The sequence below is a fragment of the Solea solea genome, chromosome 12 (assembly GCF_958295425.1).
Source record: "Solea solea chromosome 12, fSolSol10.1, whole genome shotgun sequence".
Lineage (NCBI taxonomy): Eukaryota > Metazoa > Chordata > Actinopteri > Pleuronectiformes > Soleidae > Solea > Solea solea.
The window spans coordinates 8,894,306-8,907,192 of record NC_081145.1 but is presented as its reverse complement, the minus strand read 5'-3'; the positions used below and the strand labels follow the sequence as shown (position 1 = coordinate 8,907,192).

At 44.2% G+C, this 12,887-nt stretch overlaps 1 protein-coding gene across 3 annotated transcripts in view; it reads right to left on the bottom strand.

Annotated features, from left to right (window-relative positions):
- Positions 1-11,435, bottom strand: part of LOC131470539 (serine/threonine-protein kinase BRSK2) — a 193,749-nt gene extending 182,314 nt beyond the window's left edge. Inside the window, exon 1 of one of the 3 annotated variants that reach the window (XM_058646431.1) lies at positions 10,913-11,435. In XM_058646431.1, the coding sequence (XP_058502414.1) occupies positions 10,913-11,006 (94 nt within the window). In that variant the 5' untranslated portion in view covers positions 11,007-11,435. The remainder of the gene's footprint in view (positions 1-10,912) is intronic. The other 2 variants (XM_058646432.1, XM_058646433.1) reach the window with 2 other exon arrangements.
- Positions 11,436-12,887: the final 1,452 nt, after the last annotated feature.

Here is a 12,887-nt window from a genome sequence, read left to right as displayed (position 1 = left end):
TCTCATGTTCATCTGTGTTCCATGAGTTACAGACACTCAGATGCTGGATCATGCAGTACACACACACACACACACACACACACTCAATGCAGCACAAACCACAACTGCAACACCAGCAGCCTCCTCAGGAATTAGCAGCATTTAGTTATGAATAAAAAAAAAAAAGTCAACGATCTGGAATAAAGAGACGAAGTTCCCCTACTTCATTGCTCTTCCCTTTAATCACTCCATAAACTGTTCCATTAGTCAGGAAAGACACAAAGACAGACAATTTACATCCACACCTCCAGGTCTGTCCTTGGTAAGAAGGGATGAATAATAAGAAGGCAGAAATGCAGCAATACGGTAACAACTGCTGAAGAATTACCAAAAGAAGAAGAACATTTGCTGGTAAGAAAAAGAAAGAAGAAAGGAAAGAGAAAGAGGAGGCAGTAATGCAAACTTTACAAATACCAACTGCTATAAAAGCCCAAAGAAGAAGAAAAAGCATCAATACATCAAATAATGCGAACAACAAAAGTAAATGAATTAAGTGATTACACCATCTTTAAATTAAACAGAACTGACACAAAACTACCATCACTACCCTCCACGCACACACACACACACACACACACACATGAATCCGCCATCCTCCTCCAATGAAACCAACAACCCTTTTATGGACCATGTGGACCTGAACTATTCTAATCTGTCCATCTCCCTTTGGGAGAAAAGGAGCACCGACAAGCCAGAAACAACCTATAACCTCTGCTCGAGACCCGTGTAAAGACCAATGTCGAGAAAATGAAGAAAGAAAGTACTTAAATATCAGTGCAGTAACTCTCAGGCCTTTATTACAGCTTTTGACCTTGGGGCAATATAGACCCAATATGACCTTTATCATATTGTAGGGAATAGAAAATATTTCTCCTTACAGGAAAAAAAAAAAAAGCAATGCATCTTCAACTGTAGGGCTCATTTTTATTAACCTTTTAATGATGGGAGAAATCATTTTCTGGTTTCTTATGGAAAGGGACGAGCGGTTAAGATGGAATTGCTGGTGATGTGTCATACATTATGGATAAACCACCACATGATCTTAAGATGTTTACAGAGTTATTCAGAGTATGCTGCTTGCTCTTATTATGAAAGGTTGCGTCACAGTAGAGAGAGAAATAGAGAAAGTTGCATGTTGTTTGCTGGTCTAACACATAAGCATATTAATGAAGAGCAAAACACTAACGGGAGAGCGGGACTGGTCGTATTAAATGATTCCTGATGAAATAGTATCACAAACAGCCACACAAGTAGAGACGCAAGACCAAGACACTGAATTTAAAATTCAGATTTAACATAAAACACATGACGCCAACTCACTGTTGTCTTATTTGATTCTGATACAAGAGAGGATTTGACCTGGAGTCGGCCTCAAAGCTTTCAGACACTTTCTCTGACGAGGTGGAAACAGAAGAAACTGTTCATCTTGGCGGGACCAGAGATGGAGCTACACCTACGATCAAGGTGAGTTTTTATTGTGTGTGTGTGGACTGGCAACAACAACGCGTCTTCCTTACCATTCCCATGAATAACGCACTCCTGGATGTTCCAAATACATGGAGCTTGCTGACATGGTGCTTATTCTTTTTAGTCTGGCCAAGTGTCAGAAGTCAGTGCCACAAAGACGGGCAGCCAGCACAGGTTTGTTGATTTGTGACCAGTCAGGCTCGTCTAACCTAATCTCAGTGAGGCCTGTGCGCTTCACTTCACATGCCAAGCCACATCTCAGGTGTTTCAGGCTTGGGCGACATTGTGCTTCATAGCCTAAAGAGCCGACAACAGAGCGAGTGGCGGTGGAAAAACTCTGAATGAATCACAATTACCCTGCTCCTGCCACCTGGGATGAGCAAAGCACAGTAAATGAGCACACATTTTCATTCATGTACTTTTCCTTGGAAAACAGTCCGAGGGGAGTTGCCAGCAGGTCTGCTGAAGCAAAGGCTTTTTCAAGTAATTTAAGTCATTCATTCACTGTGTTCAACACTGCTGTACTTTACACTAATAAACCTTCTCAGGCAAAGTGTCAAGAAATTACAAGTTGAAATGGCAAGTTGGTTAAAATATGTAAATCCAAACCAGTTCTTTACTTTGATATGAAGCAATATTTTATTTGCTCCTGATTTACATTCTATTTATTTGATTTTTCTGTATGTAAGTCAGAGGGACTTTGTGAATGTTCAATTTAGACACATTAAAGTTAAGAAATAAGCAACTTATGGTAAATATGTATGTACACGTATATCTATCTATCTATCTATATATATACACACACACACACACACACACATATATATACATATACACACACATATATATATACACATATATACACACACACATATATATATATATATATATATATATATAGATATATATATATATAGATATATATATATATATTATTCAAGCAGTCATACATCCATTAGCTGAGGTCCATCCATCTATCTTCTACTGCTTTATCCTCCACATGAGGGTCGCGGGCGGTGCTGTGCCAATCTCAGATGACATAGGGCGATAGGCGGGTCACACCGTGGACAGATCGCCAGTCCATCACAGGGCCACATACAGAGACAAACAACCATCCACTCTCACACCTGCGGTCAATTTAGAGTGTACAATTTGCGTGTACAAAACCCACGCACACAAGGGGAGAACATGCAAACCCCATGCAGAAAGGCCCTTGTTCCAACCGGGTCGCGAACCCGGGTCTTCTTGCTGCAAAGGGCCCCGTAGTTCTCAACAAAAATCAATGCAAAATTTGCTGTTGATGAATATATAGTGCGCCAATTGTATAGGTTTATTGCAGCCGTTAGAAACCTGCATTAAAGTCAAGGTCACTGGTCCACCCATCTATTAGTCAATGGGTGAGGTACAGCAGGGCACACGTCAGTGATGGGGAGAGGGGGGGATAAGTGCAGAGCTTCACCCCCTGATCTGAGGACAGCCTGCCAAGGCAAGCTGAGCTGACAGCTGACTAAAGCTGAGGCTCCACACATGTGCTAATCCACCAGATTTAAATGGGAATGCAGCACAGAGCACAGAAGAGGGGCAAGCCTGTCTGATCCATGACCGTATGTCTGAGCACATGCACAAGCACACAGGCTGCACAAGCATGCACACACACATACACAAGCATTCAAACACTTTGTTTCCACAGCTACAGACAATGCCGATGCAGAGGAATAAGTCAGATAATGACTTGAGCGCAAGCAAAGGCAGCAGAGGGTTTTGCAGCCTGGCTGTTACGATGCTAACTTCAGACTGCAGGGCTGGAGAGAGAGAGGAGAGGGGAAGGAATGAGAGCAACGCGGAGATTGAACGAGCGTGAGAGAGTAAGTAAAATGTGTGTGTGTGTGTGCACGAGAGAGCGAGAGAGAGAGAGAGAGAGAGAGTATTCCCTTTTATTTCTTCATGAGGGCAGACTGGGAACCAGCAAGAAGCAGGGAAACCATGACAACCAGACAACCATCCTTGGCAACCAACGCAGCGTTCTCACAGTCAGAGCCAGACATGCAGCTCACAAAGAGTTAATCTGAGCTGGGTGAGATGGGGTTAAGAGAGACACAGGATTTCTCTTTCACAAACATGTGCATACATGTTCCATTTGCCTCCATACGTCTACGTCAAAATTAAAAAAACAAGACACGACGGCAGACTCGGTGAGCAGCATCGAAGTGCACGAAGGCAAGGGCTGGTACAGAGTTGTCGAGAGGCACCGCACATATTTTATTTATTGAAGAAACAGTGTGAAGTCACATATAAATGTAACAATTTGATGTACGAGTGAAAAGAGAAATTGTGCATTCCTGCTTGCAGCCCCCTCTGTGCTGGAAAACTCGCACCGTGGAATTCTAAATAGCATGGGACTGTAACACATTATGTGGAAAACACAGCAGCCGAGCAGAGACATGGCGACCTAAGCAGAGACATGGCCGAAGTGTGTGTGTGTGTGTGTGTCTACTGTCATGGTATAACTGTGAGAAAATAGACCATAAAACCATGTCACTCTAACCTGATTCTCCACACTACATAACAAGGCAGAGAAACAGGGACAGCGTGTGTGCTGAGTAAGGATGAAACCCACATAGGACGTAATGGGGCCTGTCCCAGGCAACACACACACACACACGCACCCACAGTCTCACCGTTTCATGACTGCCCACAGAGAGAATTGCAGCAATCGTTTCACTTATCCACTGACCTTCCATCTACAGATTGAACCGTTTTCTTCCCTGGAGGTCAGCAAGGAAGAGATGAAAATCAGGGGGGAGGAGGTAACAATGAAGAGCGTGATCAATATCGAGCCTTAATTAATAACCTCCACCACAGTCAAAACATTCAAGACCACTTCATGGTCCTCCTTTCATCTTCTGCTCCTCCCCCTTTCTCCTCGACTGTATCCTCCTCTCTCTCCTCCCCCTCCAGTTCTCCACCTCTTTCCTCATCATTAATCTCTGAAAATCGTTGGGTACATACATTCCTCCCAATCGATGCAATTCCACCGAGGTCGTGTCTGATTTACCACATGGCTGAATCCCTGTATGAATCTCGACTAGTCATGGGAAGAGGGGACAGGGGGGGGGTTGGTTGGGGGGGGAGAGCCGGAGTGAGGTAGCGGAGAGAAGTGAACTAAATGACAAGACCATCATCGTTATGTCACCTCGGCCAAAGTCACGTCAAGACCACAGGCTTGTCCTCTTGTCCCCACAACTAAGCCTTCCAAACAAGAGATTTTTCAGGGGCACGCTTCAAATGTTTCCAAGATTAACCAAAATTAACCAAAGAAACTAATAAATATAAATGACGTCCCATTTTGTTCTGGTAGATTCTAACCACTACTCCTCAGTAGGGGTGGTGGGAAATGGGTTTCTGCATGTGTGTGCACTCTTATCAGTTCTTATGAATGACCCATGATGCAACAGTGCCAATACACAGTTACACACAAACATACTTAGAGGGAGCCTTTTTCACACAAACTAACAAACAGTACACATCAGCTGACACTCTAGAACACCAGCCTGCCACCATTTAGGATTCATTTCAGGCCTGAGGGAGAAGTGGCTTTGGCTTTAGCCACTCAGTCAAACAGCTGAGGACACGCAGGCCTTGGCTTCCTGCTCTCCATGTCTGATCCAGCTTGCTAACACAGCTGGGAGTGATGCAGCCAAGCCATTGGGTCAGGACTCCTCTGACCTGAATCCCTGAACAGGCCTATTTAAAACACAGGGTTGCTCATCATTGTAACCTCTTAACTCATTTCCAGCACTCACCAAATTGTAGTCAAAACTGACAACGTGGGAGAGACACACCTGTGTTTGAGCTCAATGCTGGTTTCAAGATTATTTTAAAACCCACACACAGCATCTGCTTGGTTCACAAGCCACACACACACACACACACACACACAGTACACATGTACAGACATTTAGTTTCTGTGGATTTGCCAAGTGGTTTTTCATTGACAGCATTGACTGAGCATTCCCACTTCACTTGTCATCATCAGGAATATCATGTGCTGTGAAACAGTATGGATCTCCACCGCTAGACAGGAAATCATTGGGAGTGCCCCATTGATCTGGATCAACCCTCCTCAGTTTACCAGCTATTAATCAACGTCAAATTAATGGTTTTACGTTAACGTCCAATGTACCGCGCTCCGAGAACGGTCGAGTTAATTTGTGGAGGTATAAATGAAAAGAAAGACAAATGACGAGACTTTCCTTCACTTTCTCATTCAGAACACACACACACACACACACACACACACGAAATGCTCAAACTACAGTAGAGAAGCCCACAATTGACACAAAAAACACAACGAGCAGCTGGATTCTGCCTTAAATGCCTTGTAAGCCCAGGGAGCCCAAGAAGAACTCACTAGACAGAAACAGCGAGAGCTAAACAGAGAGAGAGATGTAACGTAAAATCATGGGCAGCTTTTTGTCATGATAACCCAGTCAATACCTCAGTCAATATAAAAGCCCCTCAAGCACAGATGATTTCACTCTAAACATCAATCAAAGAATCTAGGAGCCTACACATCACCCTCCAACTGCCTGTCAATATCCAACTCATCACCCCCCTCCAAAAAAAAAACTAACAAACAGGGACTTACAATGGATTAACAGGCAATGTTTTCTAGACAATAGGCAGCTATTCCACTAATAAAACAGCCCAGAGAAACAAAGTAAAGGTAAAGCATTGCAATGAATTCCGTTAAGTCAGTGCACATGGTTCAAACAAATCCACATTCTTCAGCCTTATCAAAGAAAGCATCGAGATTTGTGAAATATAATAAGACTCATAACCTAAACCCTGCTGTGGGGGTTCAAAATTTTAATAAAGGTTACCTCAGTTACTGTGGCACCATGTGACATCGATTAGAGGCTCCCGGGGCTAATACGGAACATTATGCAGCATAACAGGCAGCACAAATCAGTGTTTGCCAGAAGAAGGGGCTGCTGATGTTGATGATGACTGTTGATTGTCATTTGTGACAGTGCAGGGGGTATGAGGAAAAAGGCTAGCACATATCCACAGATATTTAAAGCGCTTCCATGACCCATTTCATACGCACACCGTTCCACTCCAGCACAATAACAGTCGTTTGCTTGGTAAATGGCCTCCATGCTTCCGTGTCTTTGACCGCAATCAGTAGCCAGCTAAACCGGCGCTCCATATCCATAGACCCCATCAAGCCCTAATGCACAGCTGACTGACAGGAATGCACACATGGTCTGCAGAAACCAGACAGAAAGCAATTAAGATGAAGGAAAGCAAATGCAGAGACAAGGGCCAAGAGACAATTCTAGTGTAAACTGTGCAAACAGTTCTGAGTGTACACACACACACACACATATATATATATATATATATATATATATATATATATATATATGTGTGTGTACACATACATACATATAAATATACATACATATGTATAACCTGTACAATGTGGCCTGATCTGCACAAGCCAGTTTGAAGACTACTATGTCGGTGCTAAGTTGCTGAGCTAGTGTGGGTCAGCCTGCTGCACCTTTAGGCCACGTGAGTGTGCGAGTGCGAGCTGTGGGGACTTTGGCTATGTAGGGGATTAAATCAAGAAGCCAAACCAGAGACACTGTGGTGGCCGTGTGTGTTTGTGTGTGTCAGGAAAAGGTCTAATCACTTAATGAACACAGAACAGCACCACTCCTGTGCGCAGCAGGACAGGGTTAGATCAACCAGAGGCCTTCCGCTTTCTCCACTCTAATAATACCAGCCTACCACAGCCTGGGAAAGTCTCACAGGGGGATTTAGCCCACTGGAGAGAACCACCTGCCACTCACGACTGGACCCACACCATTGGGCGCTCGCAGTTGCCAGACCAATCCCATCCATGAAGCCTGATATGGAGGTCTGACAGATTAAAGAACGGTTAATGGGTGAATGCAATATTATGTCATTAATCTGCATAGGTTTGGCATGAGTCATCTACACAGATGCCAAGTGATTATTCGCTCAACACTGAACATGCATGCACTCATAATGCAACCGCTCTTGCTGCACATTTAAAATATGAAAATGCATATGAAGATACAGGCCGAAAGCATTCCCCAGGAACACAGTTACAATTGTCCAAATTAAGTCATATTTCGCGAACAGGACACATGTTATGATCCAGTTTTCCATCGATACGCCAACGATATGATTGCTTTCAGGGACCGCGTGGACACACGAATCCCATCATCAATTACGATTTTCAAATTTTCAATTTTCACTTCATTATGTGGTCCCTCAATCTGACACATAACCAATATCTGGTGATGTGGCATTAATGATAATGGCAGCGCAGCAAAAACAAACAACAAAAGGAGGACAGTGCATCCTCTACAGCTACAACTCGCCCACAAATAGACTTGTAGATAGATATGAATGTGAACCGCTAAATCTTCTATGGGTATTGACGTCTTTGGCAAGCAAGACAGAAATGCATCCAGATCTAGCTCAATGCTCACATAAATACATACTGAGCAACGGATGATCTCAGCGATACCACCAGGTCATTAAACATCTGTACCCAGCAGACCTGTCCTGCCAGCCAGACCTATACCACCACACACAGCCATTACACACTCCGGAGAGAAAGCTGGCTCTGCCAGTGAGTGAGACATCCTCCTGTAAACACTAACGATTAAATGTGAGCTGTAGCAGAAAGGGAGTCTCACCTCAGGTGTTCTCAGTGCTATATTTGTGGTTAATCTGTTATGAGACACCAAACTCCACTAGTTATGGATACAAACTGACTTTTGATAATATATATATGTTTTTAAAATGTCCTGAAGTGCCCAACAGTCACAGAGAGGCCTCACATCATGGCAGGCCATAAAAGACTCCATTAATCACCACTTAGCACTGGTCAGGTGAGTGAAATGACCAAAAAAAAGGGTGTAGTGTGAGAGAACACACAAACATTTATGTACACAAACACACAGGGCTGCACAGCATGACCAGCTGTACCAGGTAGGGGGAAGCTACGCCGATTGTAGCCATTTTAGATAGCAGATGGGAGGAAAATCTCTCAACAGGGAAAAGAGGAAAAGTCTCACTCCGTCTCTCTTTATAGGCGGTGAGCTTACAAAGCATGTTGCATCTCTCCTGCTGTCGCTGCCTACACAGGGCTGTGCCTGCCTGTGATTCACATGGCTCCACTGGCTGCATGCACTTGACCACAGCACAGAGGATTCTCACTGAATGCTGACAACAGCTCCTCGATTATAGGGCTACTCGCACACAAACAAGCCAAGCCAACGTGTACGCATCATCAGGGATGGGATGGGATACAGTATGGTTGCACGCTGAGCTAAAAATCACACACAATCAATTTATGTTAATGATTTCCATCATCAGGATCATCACAAATGGAGATAATGTTATTATTTCATACGAGTGTCTAAAAACCAGTGTTTAGCCAGGGGGTAATCTGCACGCTTCCAGTCTCTTAAACTCTCAAACTGTTAACATGGATGAAGGCTCTGTATTCTCACCGTATCCCCTAAAAATGTGCAGAGTGGGTGGAGATATTTTGGTTTCCAAAATAAAGAACACCAAGAGAATGTGAGGTGTGACTGTAGAACCTGCAGGAGGGAACGCATCTGGTCCTCAGCAGGGTGTTTGCATTAGATATTGACACTTATTTCACAGAGCACACTGCCATTTCTGTGAAGCAGCCTGTGACCTGGACACTCGCTCTTACTGATAGCACGGCTGCCAGCAGGGGCAGCAGTGAAAAAAACAGAATTTAGCTGCTCAGCATAAGGCTCATCTAATAAAATATATGCCTGCTTAATGTCTGTGATATCTTAAAAACACGTTCTCTACTTAGTCTTGCCATTAAATAGCCGTTTCCAGCTGGAAACTGAAGTTTGTCAACCGCGCACTCGTCTGTACCAAAGTCCATGCAGAAAATCAGCATTTTTAGCCCATGTGGACACAGTTACTGCTGGTCTACTGCTGCTTCATTTAATAAGTTTGTGTCACTTAGGTAAATCCGAGCAAAGGATTTCAAACACCAAAGCCAGAAGATAATATATCTGACTTACTGATGCAGGCAGCAGTGGATTAACAACTCCTGTGTGCTGTGATATAAAGTCACAGATTATCTCCATGGGCTTTGGTGCAGGGAGAGAGCAGTATACAAACTTCAGTCAGAAGGCGCTGTGTATTGTAACAGCAAGGAAAAAAAAAAGCAACACTCCTCTTCTTAAGATACCAAAGATTTAAGCAGGTGTAGATTTTATGATGTGAGCCTTTTGTTAAATCTGTCCCTGCTGGCATCCATATCATCAATGAGCCCATGGCTCGTTCACAAAAACTGCAGCATGCGCTGCAAAGTCAGTGTTGATAATGTGTCAATACCTCACACAACCACACTGAACTCTACTGTTACATCTTTAAGGTATTCAATAAAAATATGTATTGGATCTGCAATGGGGGGAAAAAAACATATGTTTCTATAAAGCAGACGTTCCCAAAATCATGTATCACAATTATTCTGCCCAAGGCACTTGTGATATTACATGTGCAATCCTTAAAGCATCACCTTAAATAAGACTGAATAATGCTACATGTGCTCTGCAACTTGAACAAACTGCAGTGTCACTGCTGTCTATGCTGGGATAAATCATGTGCTCCTTGTTCAGGGAGACGAGCAGTTACATCCCCTGGGGTCCATGAATATAGATCAGTGAGGGGGGCTCGCGTGCTCTGTGATCTGTCATGGTGGGACCCCTCCACTCTTCACCAGTGGAAGCCCACGGGTTTGCAGTCAGGAGCCTATAGGAGAGAGAGAAACGCCTGCCTCTCTGCTGCTCTGCTTGCGGACTAAGAATAGATCAATGTATCAGGCAAATCGGGATTAACGGTGTTCTGCTCCAATCACACACACACACACACACACACACACACACACACACACACACACACACACACACACAGAAAGACGCACAGAAGAAAAGTTAATTTTCACAGCACATCACACTATTGTTGTTGTTGTTGGATCCACACACATACACACACACACATACACACACACACACACCCAATGCAACGCCAACGCACAGTGAACAAACCTATGGAAAGCAACATCACCTAATCCCCTTCCACTCATCACCGCACAGTGTGAGCACTGATTATGTCACTTCACTGACCACTAATATCCCCCACAGGCGTGGACAGGTGTTTGTGAGTAGGTACCTATCATTACCTGCACGCGCGCACACGCACGCACACACACACACACACGCACACATTTCAACTCGCTGCGGAGCGCACCGGAAAATAAATGTAGCAATTAAAGGGCTCGTCTGCAGTGAGCAGCGCTGTCCCAACTAACCTGTCTGTCCTTTCCCGAGCGTCTTCTCCAAACGATAAGGTCCCACGTAATTGGCATGTTGGGCACCGCTGTTGTCTTTGCCGGACGAGGACATGTCGATGCTGATGTGGGCAATTAAAACACTTTGCAAAACAAAAGCGCATACAATTAAATTAAATAAACACTCCTCGCGCTGGCTGGAGGCTCCAAGCCGCTGCTGTCTTTCGGTCTACTTCTACTTCTTCTTCTTCTTCTTCTTGTTTACTCCACGGCCTCTTCTCTCGCGTCGCTCTCCACCTCTCTGTTCTACCTCACCCGCTGCTGGAGGAGGTGAGCTTCTCTCTCGCTGCTCTCTCTCCTCTTTCTCCTAGCGCTGCAGACGAGCCGCAAGTGCCTGGAATATCATCATCGTCGGTGGAGGAGGCTGCGCTGCCTCGGTGCGTCTGTGGGAGGTGCTGCTGAGTCGTCAGCACGGGTGACGGACAGCGGGCACAGCCAATCACAGAGCCGGAGAGTCCTCGAGCTGCCGCCGCCCCCTGTTTCTTGTTGCTGGAGCGTTTTTTTTTTTTCTTAAAGAGTTTGCAGGTTGTGATGAAGAGAATGTTCTTGACTCACATTAACTGTGTTTTTGTGAGAGATTCTCAAGCATAATGAGCGTGTGCATCAGGTGTTTCTGGGTTTAAAAAGAAAACAAAAAACAAAACAACAACTCCTGCACTAATTAACAACTGCAACACTTCAGTTTCACATTTCTGCACATTTAGATAGATAGATAGATATTTAGATAGATAGATAGATAGAGAATAAATGACTAGTGGGACTTAATAGTGTCTGCCTGGTGGCAGGAACTGAAAGGAGTGATGGAGGGGTGTGAGATGGGTCCTCTGTGATCAGGGTGGCTTTTCCTGATCACAGAGCGCTGATGTAGCTCTGAGAGTGGTGTTTGTGGTGAACCTATGATTTTGCTGGCCTGATTAACTATGCGGGAGAGTTTTGTTTTATTAAAACTGTACGTGCAAGTCATAGTAAAGCTGATTCTGAGTCTATTTCAGGAAGAAAAAAACCCCAGAACATTTCAGTAGGTGCTGCCTCGAGACACGAGTAGAAATAGAAGTCTTCATCATCTCATCCTATCCGCTCCTAATCTGTAACCTGTAGGTGCGGAAGTGTGTGTCAAGTCTTCATTGGTATGATAGTGCAGGCAGGGACACTCTGACTCTTCAACACCAGCCACTTTATTAGGTACACATACACCTAATAAAGTGGCAGGAGCGGCACCCGTGTGCATGGTCTTCTGCTGCACCTCAAGGTTGTGCATTTAAAGTGGGTCTTGTGCATGGTTGTAAGCAGCTGTTATTTGAGAAACGGTTTGCATCAACAGGACACTTGTTTTGCCCACAGAACCACAGCTGGCTGGATATATTCTCTGTCAACCCCAGAGATAGTTGGGCATGAAAATCCCAGGAGATCAGCAGTTTCTGAAATACTCAGACCGGGCCAGTCCGTCACCAACAACCATGACACGTTCAAAGTCACTCCAAGCACCTTTTTTTCCCCATTCTCATATTCAGTTTGAACTTCTTGTAGAGAAGTATACTACTTGTCTGCTTAGTAGCACATGTCTCTGGGTTGCTGCCATGTGATTGGCTGAGTAGATATGTCTGTTAACGAGTACTTAGAACAGGTGTGCCTAATAAAGTGGCTGGTGAGTGTACATAATTGTACACCTGTCATGGGTGTGCTGCATTTTTCTAAAAATGTATGATTAACAGGTTTGGAAAATACACCTGCAACAGCATTCCCATCACAAGCACCGCATCCGTCCACAGTGTCCTATACAGTGTCACACAGGTTCCCCTCTGTGTATTGTGGAAATAAATACAATAAAAAAAAACAATAAGATTAGTTTCCGACCTAACTCATAGAAAATAACATTTGTGTCTGTCCAGGTCTACAGAACAGAGACACAGAAAGAAGTCAAGACCTAACACTTCAT